This window comes from Symphalangus syndactylus, chromosome 8, assembly GCF_028878055.3.
Source record: "Symphalangus syndactylus isolate Jambi chromosome 8, NHGRI_mSymSyn1-v2.1_pri, whole genome shotgun sequence".
NCBI classification, from domain to species: Eukaryota; Metazoa; Chordata; class Mammalia; order Primates; family Hylobatidae; genus Symphalangus; species Symphalangus syndactylus.
Window position 1 is genome coordinate 25,744,912 of NC_072430.2, and position 13,639 is coordinate 25,758,550.

Consider the following 13,639-nt stretch of genomic DNA (forward strand, 5'->3'; position numbering starts at 1 on the left):
GTGGCAGGTGAGGATGGGAAGGTGAGCCGTGGCAGGTGAGGACAGGAAGGTGGGCCGTGGCAGGTGAGGACAGGAAGGTGGGCCGTGGCAGGTGAGGGGACAGGAAGGTGGGCCGTGGCAGGTGAGGACGGGAAGGTGGGCCGTGGCAGGTGAGGACAGGAAGGTGGGCCGTGGCAGGTGAGGACGGGAAGGTGGGCCGTGGCAGGTGAGGGGACAGGAAGGTGGGCCGTGGCAGGTGAGGACGGGAAGGTGGGCCGTGGCAGGTGAGGACGGGAAGGTGGGCCGTGGCAGGTGAGGGGACAGGAAGGTGGGCCGTGGCAGGTGAGGACGGGAAGGTGGGCCGTGGCAGGTGAGGACAGGAAGGTGGGCCGTGGCAGGTGAGGGGACAGGAAGGTGGGCCGTGGCAGGTGAGGACGGGAAGGTGGGCCGTGGCAGGTGAGGACAGGAAGGTGGGCCGTGGCAGGTGAGGACAGGAAGGTGGGCCGTGGCAGGTGAGGACAGGAAGGTGGGCCGTGGCAGGTGAGGATGGGAAGGTGAGCTGTGGCAGGTGAGGACGGGAAGGTGGACCGTGACAATTGAGGATGGGAAGGTGAGCTGTGACAGGCGAGGGGACAGGAAGGTGAGCTGTGGCAGGTGAGGGGACAGGAAGGTGAGCTGTGGCAGGTGAAGATGGGAAGGTGGGCCGTGGCAGGTGAGGACGGGAAGGTGGGCCGTGGCAGGTGAGGACGGGAAGGTGAGCTGTGGCAGGTGAGGATGGGAAGGTGGGCCGTGGCAAGTGAGGACAGGAAGGTGGGCCATGGCAGGTGAGGGGACAGGAAGGTCGGCCGTGGCAGGTGAGGATGGGAAGGTGGGCCGTGGCAGGTGAGGACAGGAAGGTGGGCTGTGGCAGGTGAGGGGACAGGAAGGTCAGCCGTGGCAGGTGAGGATGGGAAGGTGGGCCGTGGCAGGTGAGGATGGGAAGGTGAGCTGTGTCAGGTGGTCTGAGTGCGGGGAATGTGCAGGGGGCATCCAGAGAGAAGGCTGGAAAAGGAGGTGGGCGCTCAGCTGTGATAGCTTCCATGTCCAGCTAAAGATGTTGGATTCCTGGAGTTGTTTTGGAAGGGATACTAGTCTGGCAGGGCCAGGGAAGCTTCCAGAAATAGAAGGCAAGAGGATGAACCCTGGTGCCAGGAATCTTGTGGTTCAGAAGTCGAGGAATCAGGAATCTAGAGTGGTTTCTGGATCCTAGCCATGGTGGTTGGGCTGTCCTTCCACGTGGTCGGGAAGGGCTGGTATTGGCGTCCGGGTAGGCGTTGGTGTGCTGGCATCAGTGTGGGGAAGGCAAGAAGGGACGTGCTTGTGGTGGGACGTGGTCACTGTGGTCACAGTGAACACTGGTATGCTGTCCCAGCTCTCTGATGTAACGATGCTCCTTTGTTATTCTGTCGGCTTCACCTACGTGTCTAGGGCTGGCATGCCACCTTCGGGAGGATGGTTTGTATGTAAAAGCACACTGTAATTGTGGGGTGGAAATGACCCTGAAGTTGGCCCTCTATAATCCCAGTGATAAAAATCGCCAGCAGAGGTTGGGCAGGTGCTAACTGGAAGAAGTATAGGAGCACTCAGGGGGATTATTTGATGACGTTTTTGCATTAGACAGTGTCTACTCCAGGCCAGCGGGTTGGCAGGTTTCCTGGGGCCTGCTCCGGGCCCTGGAGTTTGTGTGAGTCTGTGGGGCCAACCCCAGCCATGAAGCACTCAAGGCTTAAGGCTCAGCAGCACGGCCGTGAGCACAGAACACCAGCACACAGATGTCGAGTCAAGGGACTGGGAGCGGAGCGTGGCTGGGGTCACTTGTTACAGGGGCTCACCTCATCGCGAGCTCTTGGGAAAGCCCTCAGTTGGGGCAGGACCTTGGCAGCTTCGAGAATGAGCTGTTACCTCTCATGTAAGGCCTCATTTTTAGACGAGGAAACCACGGGTCTGGGCTCTCAAGACCACCCAGCGCTGAGGCATGAGTGGGCAGCAGTCCTCAGTAATGCACTGTGGACACAGCCCCATGACTCCCTAAGTGCAAACAGAAGCTTTCTGTTTGTATGAGGAAGGCCAAGGTCTCCCCGGTAAGCAGAGGTGCTTGAGCCTCCCAAGATTTAAGAGATATCTCTTTGGTCCCTGGCAGGGTTTTTGAAACGTGGCCCAATTTCCAATATTTAGGAATCGGGAGATTTGGCTTCATCATCTGGGCATCTGGTGTCTTGGGAAGTCCGCCCCACTGTGCCCTGGTTCATTCCCCTGTGGCAGTGGGGTCTGCCGGAGTTGGCAGCACAGGAGCTACTGTAGTCCCCACCAGGGCCCCTGGTTTCTCCAGCCCTGCTGTCCTCATTAACTTCTCTTTCTGGCCCCTGAAAGCTTCTGAGTTTGCTTCTGAGTAGGAACGGGCCTGAGTCACACATCTGACTTTGCTGAGCTGACTTTTTCAACCTCACTGCCCAGGTGTTGTTAATATGTACCCCCTGAACCCCGCCCCCCTCTCCAACCAGGGGGTAGCTTCTGCCTGACCCCAGGAGCACCCCACGTCTTGAACAACCTGGAAGGAAAATCCTTGGGTCTTCTGAGCGTGAGTTTTCAGATCGTTAGAAGTTTGCTGCCTTGAGCTCGCTCACAGCTGGGTCCCAGGGGCTTCAGTAAATCTCAGGGTCATAGAGCTCCCTGAACCCACGGCACATGCCTCCATTCACGTATTCCAAACTCAATGACCGTGACGGTGATGAGCACCCTCATCTCAATCCTGGAAAAATACCAGCCCTGGGTGCACAAGGTTCCAGGCTGGGCTGATGAGTAAATTCACTTGTTTGATTTAAAATTGGATTGATAGGTTTTCTTTCTCCTATGTTCACAGAGACAAATTAAATGCCTTACGAAGACATAAGGAAAAGCTGGAAGAAAAAATCATGGATCAATACAAGTTCTATGATCCTCCTCCAAAGAAGTGAGTTGATTTAAGTGTAGTGACATAAAGGCAGAACTTAAAAGCTTCCTTTTCTGTGCACAGGGTGAAAGCAGCCATCTAGGGCAGGCCCCGCACCATCCACTGTGTGGCGGATCACCTGTGCGCGGATGTCTCCCACATCAGAGAGAGTTTAGAATCCTTTCAGCCTGCCTCTGTACTCTAGCTTGTCCTTTGAGGGGTGGCCAATGCCTGGTGACCCCAGTGAGACACAAGCTTCATTTAGCTGTGAGCCTTTTTAAGGGGGCAGAGCATCCGTGGTCCTAGAGTCACTCAAGCAGGATGGCAGGGCTGCCTTGTCAGGTTTTTGTCTCAGGATTAAACATGATGTGGACACCCATGTTCCTGTTTTGGAGAGGATGCTTGGGCAGCACACTTGGCCCAGCCCTCATGGTCTTCAAATATGGGAACCTTTTGACCTTGCGCAGATTTTTCTGGATTCACAGAACCTCAGGGTGGCTTCATGGACATGTCTCTTCCCAGAGAGCAGCAGCTCCCCCCGAGTGGAGCTGGCCCAGCCTAGCAGTGCTGCCCCTTGTCCACGGCCTGAGCCCCAGGAATTGTCCCTTCGGATTGTCCTGGCCCAGCCTTGAAGTCAAAATCACCGCAGATCCCTTGAGGTCTCTCTGGGAATCCAGAACCACAGAATTTCCGAACCTCAAGTCTGTTTTTGGTTTTTGTGTGTGTGCTTTTTGTTTTGTTTTGTTTTGTTTGAGACAGAGTCTCGCTGTGACATCAAGGTTGGAGTGCAATGGCACAGTCTCAGCTCACTGCAACCTCCGATTCTCAGGTTGAAGCCATCCTCCTGCCTCACCCTCCCGAGTAGCTGGGATTACAGGCATGCGCCACCACGCCTACCTAATTTTTGTATTTTTAGTAGAGATGGGGTTTCACCATGTTGGCCAGGCTGGTCTCGAACTCCTGACCTCAAGTGATCCACCCGCCTTGGTCTCCCAAAGTGCTGGTGTTACAGGCGTGAGCCACCATGCCTGGCCCAGAACCTCGCTCTGAAACTTGTGTTTGACACAGAAATTGAAGCCAAGATGAGAAGCTGGAGTGATAATATAAAAATAGGTACTGTTTAGTTTCAGAGTCGGGGTGAGAGCCCAGGCGGGGTTCTCTTCATGTCACACCAGGATGCCCTCGGTGTCCAGCTCACTGTGATGTTATTGCTTACTCTTTAAATGCACTGATTTTTAATCAAACAGCCTGCTCTCCTCTGCCCTCTCCACCTCACCCAGATTACTCAGTGCCAGGGAGGAGTCAAGGGAATGCCAGCTTATTTCACTGATTATTAACTTTAGCAGAAAATGAGATTCATGGATATTGCTTTTTGACAGAAAAATTGCCAACTAAATTAAGCACGGCATCACTTCCTTCATCCTGGGAGACTAGAGTCGATTTCTGTCACGATGCACATGCTTCTACCATCCCCAGCCCTGCGCCAAACTGCGAATTAGGTTCTAGCTCCTGAGCCCCAAATATGATTACCATGGTCATGAGCGTCATTGTCCTGAACCCCACGTGAGTGGCCGAGCTTCCCAGACTGGGGAAGAACATCCCAGCCCATGTTAGGGAACCAGGGACCCACTGGGGGTGTGTGGGAGGGCTGGCTATGTCCTAAACATCTACTTCTAACCAGGAAGAACCACTGGATTGGAGCCAAAGCCTTAGTCAAACTCATCAAACCAAAGAAAGAGGGTTCGAGGGAACGCTTAAAATCCACCGCGGACAGCCCTCCCTGGCAGACGGAGTCCTCAGACCCTGCCTCGCCGGCGGCCTCTCAGCCGCTCAGATCACAGGCCGAGAACCCCGACACCCCCCCACTGGGCTCCAACTGTGCAGAAGAGCTTGACGCCCACAACGGGTCTGCGGGGAAAGGTAGGGGCGGCCGTCCTGGCCGTGGTCGGGTGAGGAAGGGGGGTGTCCTGAAGGGTCCCGCACCGGTGGCTGTGCACACGTGTGCAGGAACGTGCCAGGGGTGAGTGACTGCATGTGCGCCTTCTGCTTAGACGTATTACGAACCAAGTAGAAATGTCAGCATGGCGACGGTTTTGTCCCATAATGCTTTTGTTATTTTATTTTATGTTTTATTTTAATTTTTTTGAGACGGAGTTTCACTCTTGTTGCCCAGGCTAGAGTGCAGTGGCATGATCTCAGCTCACTGCAACCTCTGCCTTCGGGGTTCAAGTGATTCTCCTGCCTCAGCTTCCTACGTAGCTGGGATTACAGGCGCCCGCCACCACGCCTGGCTAATTTTTTGTATTTTTAGTAGAGATGGGGTTTCACCATGTTGGCCAGGCTGGTCTTGAACTCCTAACCTCAAGTGATCCACCCACCTCAGCCTCCCAAACTGTTGGGATTACAGGCGTGAGCCACTACGCCCAGCCGCGTTTGTTATTTTAGAACGAAAAGCATCATTCATCACGTAGCCGGGCAGATATCTGAATATCCAAAGCTGACATTCATGCAGGTACCATAGAGACAAGCGACATAGCTTATTTTGGGCTCCCTCATATGTGCCAAAGATTTGCAGTAAGCTGCTTTGTGCAGGGAGATCCCAGGTGCGCTCAACACGTTCTCCATATATAGAAGACCTCCCGAAAGCCTGGGGTGGTTCATCTGTTACCGCTTTGAAAGGTGGGTTAGGACTTCTTCAGCCTGATCTGGCCTCGTGTCCCACCAGCCATAGGACACACTGTGCCTTTTCCCTCAGGGCTGTCCTTTGGAGTTTGCCAGAGGTTCTGAAACAAGAACAGGATTTCTCGTCGTGTATGCTGTATTTCATCAACTCTCAGGAGCCATGAAAGCTGCACAGTTACTTTATATACCACGACGCAATCAAACGGTACAGGGCCACCACTTCGAATTTTTATTACGCTCTTATTGAAAGAGCTTTTCTAAATAAGAATTCGATTTTTGTACACACACGTAAAAGGAAAATAGGAGCAAGATGAGTTGGTTATGACCATGTCAGTTTTGTCGCCGTGGCCACCTGGCCAGTGGTGACTGAGACATCGTCAAAATTGCCTCCTAATTTCCGAGATGTTAAAGGTGTCTTAGAATCGGTTAGACACAGCATTTACCGTACACATTGTTAAATTTTCAGCTTTACCTTTAAATATCATTTTGGGGAGATTATTTATCCCAGGACTGCACCCTGAGTCATTTACATTTTTACAAAGGACACCAGGACTTTCTGATGACCCAGCCTGTGCCTGAGACCCATGGGGTCTTGGAGGTGGAGGATATAACACTGAGGACCAGCGACAGGCTACCCTCTGAGTGTGGTGTGTGCACAAGCCTTTTGGGGCACATTCACAAGTACCTGTTGTGTCCCCTTCAGATGCAAAAAAAAGACCTGGTGCAGTGGCTTCATGCCTGTAATCCCAGCACTTTGAGGGGCCAAGGCAGGAGGATCACTTGAGGCCAGGAGTTTGGGACCAGCCTGGGCAACACAGGGAAACCCCCATCTCTACCAAAAAAAATACTTTTTTTTAATTTAGCCAGGTGTGGTGGCACGTACCTGTAGTCTCAGCTGCTCGGTAGACTTGAGCCCAGGAGGTCGTGGCTGCAGCAAGCTATGGTCATATCACTGTATCCAGCCTGGGCGACAGAGTGACACCCCATCTCTAACAAAAATAATGTTCACGCACATTGTTCAGGGACTAACACATTGTCATTCTTTATGGGGATAAGATTAGATAAGAGTCAACACCGTAAGACAGGGTGAGAAAAAGAAAAAAATTAGAGGCCTCACATGCAAGTAAATGAGAAGCTTAACTTTTTTTTTAATCTAGAGGGGTTCTGTTGCCTCAGGTTTTTATATTGGCTCCTGTTTAATTTTTGGACATTTGTCATCTCAACTTGTAGTATTCTTTAAGTGGAATTAATTAACTATAATCAGCCTGAGTTAGGAAAACTTTCAGAGAAAACAATGCTTGACTTGTCCAAAGTGATCCATGAGCCAGCAGGTCCGTAACCATGATCACGATCACTAGCAGCCACCATGTCTTGGGTGCTCCCTCTGGGCCCAGCACCCTTTAACTACTTTATGTGCTTTATGCATCTCATTGAATCCTAACGACCCTGTTGAGGCAGGTGGAAGTGGCCTCCCCTGTGTAGAGGTGAGAAAGTGAGGCTCAGCAGTGTGAAACGCTTGCTTTGGGTAAGTGGGACCCAAACGCAGGTCGACCACACTCTGGAGCCTGAGCTCTTAACTGCATGCACTTAACTGCATGGACTGCCTCCAGTTAAAGCTCTTTGGGTCCCTGAAGATGCCGAACACAAGAGCCTAGCCCTGAACTGGCCGCAAGGACACCAACCTTGAATAAAGTGGTCCCTTATTCTGTGGTGTGGGCCACTGTGGCCACCAGGTGGTGCTGTGGAGAAAGAAATAATGGAAATCCTGCTATCAACTTTAATCCTATTTCAGAAATCGATTAGGTCGATTAATGTTAATATAAGACATGTTTAGAAAGTTAGCCCAATTGTCTGCTTTGTTAAGACACTATAATTTAAAGGCTAAGGAGTGGAGGATTGGAGTGGAAGATGTATATAGAAGATCTAAAAGGAAATCATGATTCTTGGTGTTGAAGGGTTTTTTTTAGTATGCAAAGGAGGTATTTAAAGTATTTTAAAACTCATCCTGCCAAAAGATTATTTTAGAGATACAAAATTATTAGTGAATACTTCAGATAGAGTATTTGATAACAACACCCTGAAACGCATCATTGAGTGTTCCCAAGGTCTTTGAGTGGGAACGGGAGGATTGTGTGAGCTGAGCTGTTAGGGACCCCGTCATTAAAATGGATGAGTAAGAGAAGTTGCGCCCTAAATTAATAAGCTTTCGTGTTTAATAATTTGGCACACTGAAACCGAAAAATCATCTAGACCACTGGCTCCTTGGGCAGTATGTAATTCTCCTCACATGCTGAGGAAATAAATTGTTGGCATTCAGGTGCCTTTAAATTAATTGAGTCAGAGCATAGATGATTACTGAGCCCTGATGATTACTGAGCCCTGATTCTGGTCTTGAGTACCGTGTACTGTTTTCATCTTTCCTGGGCAAGACGGGATTCTGATTTCTTAAGTACATTTAGCTAATTTCGATTCATTTGTCATTATTGTTCATTTCATTTATTTGTGTTTTCTTTTTCCTTCCTCCTTTGGGTTACCAATTGATAACAATTTAGCACCTCCGCGCAAAAAGAGTCCCTTTTTGAAAAGCAAAAACAAGGACAAAGACAAGTCTCCAACGACCCATCCAGCTCTCTCTAAACGCCTGCGGTTCTGGTCTTCCTCTGACATCCCATCCTCTCCTAACGAGCCTCTCTCTTTCTCCGACATGGGAGATTTCTAATCCCTTCCCTTTATCATGTGTCTGCATTGTGTACCCTCCTTCATTTCCGAAATTCAAACAAACAAAAAAAAGCCAGCGTCTAAAAGGCCAGATGGCCGATAGCGGACCCCTCCTCCTGCCCCCAATTTCAAGCTTAAAGTAGCCAGCGTGGATTCTGATTTCAAAATAGAAGATGAGTTGTCACACTCCCTGGACCGTTTCTTCAGCACAACAAAGTTTTAGGGGGAGCCTCAGGATATACGTGCACATGTCCTTGGGCCAGGATGTCCGTACTAAGTAAGTCGAGTGGCTGCGCCCCTCTCCCGTCTCTTGCACCTGCGAGCTTATGTTTTGCCCGTGTGTCAAGCAGCACTGGCGGGTGGTTGCTGCACTTCCTAAAATGTACAGCCTCTGTCAAGTGAGGGGTTTTTTTTAAGACTTATTTTTAAGCAGCTAAATTTAAAACTGCTGCTCTTTTCTCCTCTTCCTTTGTCAGAGCACTGAGTTGTGGGCCTTTTCCGGTAAGGCCCTTATAAGATGTGTTCTGTTTTGAAGGATTGATTGCTCCATTCCGGCATTTTGACTAATTGGATTGATTTTGCCCAGACAGAGTTCAGCCCAGAGTGAAGTTTTATGACTGTGCTGTGGTTTTATGACATCTTGGATGCTGAGGTTAAAACAGCAGGAGACAGAAAGAACATCAGCACACAAATCATGCCTCGAGCAAGGGAAAATGCCAGCCGGCCAGCGAGGCCATTACCTACAGAGCATTTCCTGTCTCTAGCCATCCCTGTACCACCTCCGTTATTTTTGTCATATCCTGATACCGTCTGTGATGACCTACATGTTTTCCCTGAGGTTGATTCACAGTTTGTAGTTAAATGTATTAAAAGGAAAGATTAGTATCAGTCCTGTAAGTGGAAAACACAAGTATCATCATAAAAACAAGGTAATCGGAAGAATAAACACATAACTACTAAAATATGAGAGTCGGTTAATGTGCCACTGACTTCATCTCAGGTTCAGCTCTGGGAACCCTGGGCGGCCATGGCACCGGGTCCTCCAGACCTGTCTTCCGCGCATGCTGTTGGAATTGTGCTTTCTCTGTCCGCTGCTCATGCTAACTGTTCACTCATCTCCGCCTCCCCTGTGGATCCTCATTTTAGCTTCACCTGTAGGATGACCTGTCCCGATTCATTCCACCTGTCCCGATTCATTCCACCTGTCCCAATTCAGGCAGACTTGAATCTTGCTTCTCATCAAGGTTATCTTTCACAATCCAAATTTCCCCTTGATTTCAAATCATCAGCTCTGGGCACTTAAAACTGCACAGTGAGCCCAGACTGAGTGGCTGGGAGGGCAGACGGCTTGATGGGTGGAGAAGCCGAACTGCAACAGTGAGTCCTGGCTCTCCACACGGAGTGGGACACTCTGCAGAGTGCTTTGTCAGCTCTTAGGAATGCCAGCCATGTTCATTTTTATCTTGTGTTGGGAGAGCCTGTCCTCTTTCCTGTGGGGTAGTTGGTTTTATGGGCTGTTTTTCTTTTATGATTTTATATATGATTTTATTTAATTTTGACCAGAGTTTATGTTCATGGTAGAAAAGTTAGAGATTTCAGAAAAGCACAAGATACAAGGTAAAAATTTTCTTGCAGTTAGTCTCACCATGCAGAGATTAAGCCTTCCCTTTTTGAAAAAATAGAATATTGTGAGGTTAGCAATAAACTTCTATTTGAAGTCCTTAGGGAGTCCAGTCAGCAGGACCTTCGGATCCTCAGCCACAGGCTTGGATCCTTGGAAGTCAGGGATTGGAGTTCCAGACAGTGTTACACAGGAGATGTGTCCTAGAGTGAATATGTGTGACTTTTACCAACAGTTTATCCCCTCATGGGCTCCATTTGTTTCCTCCCAGCCTCTCAGGGCTGGCAGTATGACCCCAGCATTAGAGCCAGAGCCGTCCTCATGGGGCCTCCGACACCCACCTGAAGCCAAGCCCTCTTGCCCCGACCTGCCCCGCCAGGCCCCGTTTAAGTTGCAGCCCGAGAGCTGTGGCAGCCCCGCTTTTGTCTCTGTGGTCCTCGTGCCCTGCTGCCCTGCTTCTAGGCCATGGTGTGGTTTCCCAGCCTGGGCACAGGACTTGGCAGCCTCATTTCTCAATGTCATCTTCTGCCTCAGGCCCTGGGGATCTAAAACCAAAGCGAGGCTCCCCACACAGAGGCAGCCTTGACCGCACAGATGCCTCCACCGATCTGGCCGTGAGGTCCTGGCCCTCGGAGCCGGGCTCCCGGACCTGCTCAACTTCAGCCACCACTACAGCCCCTTCCAGCTCCACCCCCATCGCCCGGCACCCAGGCCGCACCAAAGGTGAGTCGCGGGCCCTTCCAGAGCCACGAGCGTTGGGCTTAGTGTCCTTCCTGAAGACCCCAGGCTCTCAGAAATCAGAGGGGTCGCTCTCCCTCTCAGCCTGAGAGCTGGTGAGCAGAGGGGTGAGGCTGCTGACAGGCTTTGGTGGCACAGGTGCTGCTGTGCTTACCAGCTAAGGACTTTGGGCAAGAAACCCTCCAGAGGCCCAACTGCAATGGGGCCTCAGAACCCACTGCCACCACCAGCATTCAGGAAGTGAAGGCACCAAATAGCTCCAGAAGGGAGGTGAAGGTGGGCTGAGAACCAGAGTTTGGGCTAAAACCAGGCAACTGCCATTGCCCTACCTTGGTAAAAGTTTGGGGTTTTTTTTTCTCGAGAGAAGATAAACTATATATTTTAAATTAGTGTGTGTATGTGTATTTTAAATTTTTTGTAGAGATGTTGCCCATCTCATCATGTTGCCCAGGCTGGTCTTAACCTCCTGGCCTCAAGCAATGCTCTTGCCTTGGCCCCCTAAAGTGCTGGGATTACAGATGTTGAGCCACTACACCTGGCCAAGAAAGGATAGAGTCTCTGAACTGGAAGTTCACTGACAGTTGAGGCAGGTGTCCTGTATTGAAAACAAACGGGTTCAGTGAAGGATTTAGGAACTCCCTGTCTCCAGGGTGCCAGGAGTTCACAACTTTAGGCATGAGATTAAAATATTCTTTGAGTAATCTCATTAGCCTGAGAGAGTCCCAGCAGAATGGCTCAGTCAGATCTTGCCAGTTGACACTCAAATCAGAGATAAGAGAAATGATTGCACCCAAGAAACAAGAACAGGATGCTATAAAAAAGCAACAGGGAAGGGAGAAGCATTTGGAAATTTAAAATATGCAAAGAGAAAGGAAGAGATACTGCTTAAAACTGAAAAGGGCATTCCCCTTATAATATAAGAGATAGGAAAATATCCAAAGAAACAGCTGAAGGAGTTGAAAGTGATTGCCTCTGGGGTGTTGGAAGTCAGAGAGCAAGAAGGGGTTAATTTGCATAAATAAACCCACTAACCTGACTCTTGAAGCCATGGGCATGTGGAACCTTGAGTCTGAATAACAAAGCAACAGAGATAGTGTCCTGACCTCAAGGGACTCTCCCACTCCAGATATCTGTTGCAGGTGGGCATATCACCATCTCCAAAATGGAGACCCTGTTGTCATTTTGGAGGGGACCCAGGGTCTGCTGTTAGGTAGAAACTAGCAGGATTGAGGCGTGGGGCATTTTCCAGTCCTCAGGGAAAGGCCAAAGGCTTGATGGCCAGTGGATTCCAGGTCTGTTTCTGGTCAGGAGCTGTTAGTGCAAGGGTTAGTCCCCAGGAATTCAGCCTCTCCCCTCAAGGAGTAGATTCTGATTTTGCCTGTTTTTCTTCCTTCTTCCTCCTGCCACCTGAAGACAACTTGACTGCTGAAAGCGAATTGCTCTCAGGGCTGGCCCCTGAGACTGGAAAGGACTCCCCAGGATACTCAATATTCAGCTCTTTTTATATCATCCTTAGGCCAGAACACACCTTTAGTCCACATGTTCCAGCCACAGCAGAGGTGGAAGTGTGACTTAAAGGGGATGGGAATCGGGAGTGTCAGGGTTGTCCCAGCAGGAGAAACGGTGGAGGGGTAGGAGAGGCAGGTCCCAAAGGCAGCATCTGCATGCCACTCCCTCATCCCCAAGAACTGGAGCTGCTGGGATCCGGGTGCCAGGCGAGGTGGCGGGGTTCCCTGTAGATGAGGCATGTTCCGTAACCGTGACTCACCAGCCTTATTTTCACCTTAGGCTATAACTCAGAAGACAACCTCTGTGAGCCATCCCTGGAGTTTGAGGTCCCCAACCACAGGCAGTACGGTGAGTAGGGAGGGTGCTGTGTCCTCCAGCCTGGGTTTCCAGACTGGTTTTTATCTACGGTACCTTTCCTTTACGCTGAGTCCTGTAGGGGAGTCCAACACCAAATGAAGGTGGAAATGGGGGACCCATTCTTCCTTCCCCTCCCCAGGGGGCTGAGCGTGTAGCTTCTACTTACATACCTCCAGTGGTGGGGAATTCGCTACCTCCCAAGCATCACAGTTCTGGAAGCACTGACCTCTCCTCTTCATGCCTTCAAGCACCCTTCCAGGCTGGCCAGGAAGTTCCAGTGGCCCAGGTGGGGAGCATTCATTTCAAGAAGGTCCCTTACTGTCCTCACTTGGCTGCAGTTGCCCATAGTAGCTCTGAGGTGTATTTAGTCTTGGAAATTGTTAGAAGCACTTGTCATTTGATTTGGGCATGTTATAAATTTCTGCAGAAGGGAGACAGTAAACAGTACCTGCCTTCTCAAAAATTAAAAACTACCTTGGTTTAATTTTTGAAAAGCAACCCTAGAAGGGTGAGAAAATAATCCTAAAAAGACCCCTCGAAGGTTACATCGATTTCAGTTTACTTCTGAAAGGCTTGGTAAGTGTGGGAGCTGGCATCACCTCCTACCCCTATCCATGGTCTAAAAAGCTTGATGATGTTTGACATTCTTAGTCTTCTACTTGAGTAAAGAACTGTAATGAAACAATTGAATGAACGGGAGTCTTACATCTTTACACTGAGTGGAGGCTAATCCAACAGAAAAAATCTGCCTCGTGTGCTGGGTGCATCTCCCTGAGCAGCCAGATTTGCGATCAGTCAGCTAACCATAGGAGCTTTTTTCATAAATGTTCTGTTTCCTCTAGCTTCTCTTAGGAAGAAGAAGGGAAAAGGATTTGCGTTGCAATACTTAAATAAACAATGGTGCTTTCGGGCCGTTGATCACTATCACAGTTTCCTTATACTGAAATTTACTTATTTTTTAAAGAGAGATGTGCATTTGTTTGTTTCACATTTTCACTGCTCAGGGAGGGGACCGATTCTGTTTTTAGGCTATTCGCTATCACCAAGTATGTTTTTGGCTCAGTTTC

General features: G+C 49.9%; 1 protein-coding gene across 5 annotated transcripts in view; it reads left to right on the top strand.

Annotated features, from left to right (window-relative positions):
* CCDC88C (coiled-coil domain containing 88C) overlaps positions 1 to 13,639 on the top strand; it is a 147,082-nt gene that overhangs the window by 124,738 nt on the left and 8,705 nt on the right. For all 5 annotated transcript variants that reach the window (XR_010122022.1, XM_055288402.2, XM_055288405.1 and 2 more), the window contains 4 exons: positions 2,879 to 2,968; positions 4,629 to 4,867; positions 10,503 to 10,691; positions 12,495 to 12,563. Coding sequence is in view for 4 of the 5 variants with exons in the window: in XM_055288402.2 (XP_055144377.1) it covers positions 2,879 to 2,968; positions 4,629 to 4,867; positions 10,503 to 10,691; positions 12,495 to 12,563 (587 nt within the window). In the remaining variant the exon portion in view is untranslated. The remainder of the gene's footprint in view (positions 1 to 2,878; positions 2,969 to 4,628; positions 4,868 to 10,502; positions 10,692 to 12,494; positions 12,564 to 13,639) is intronic.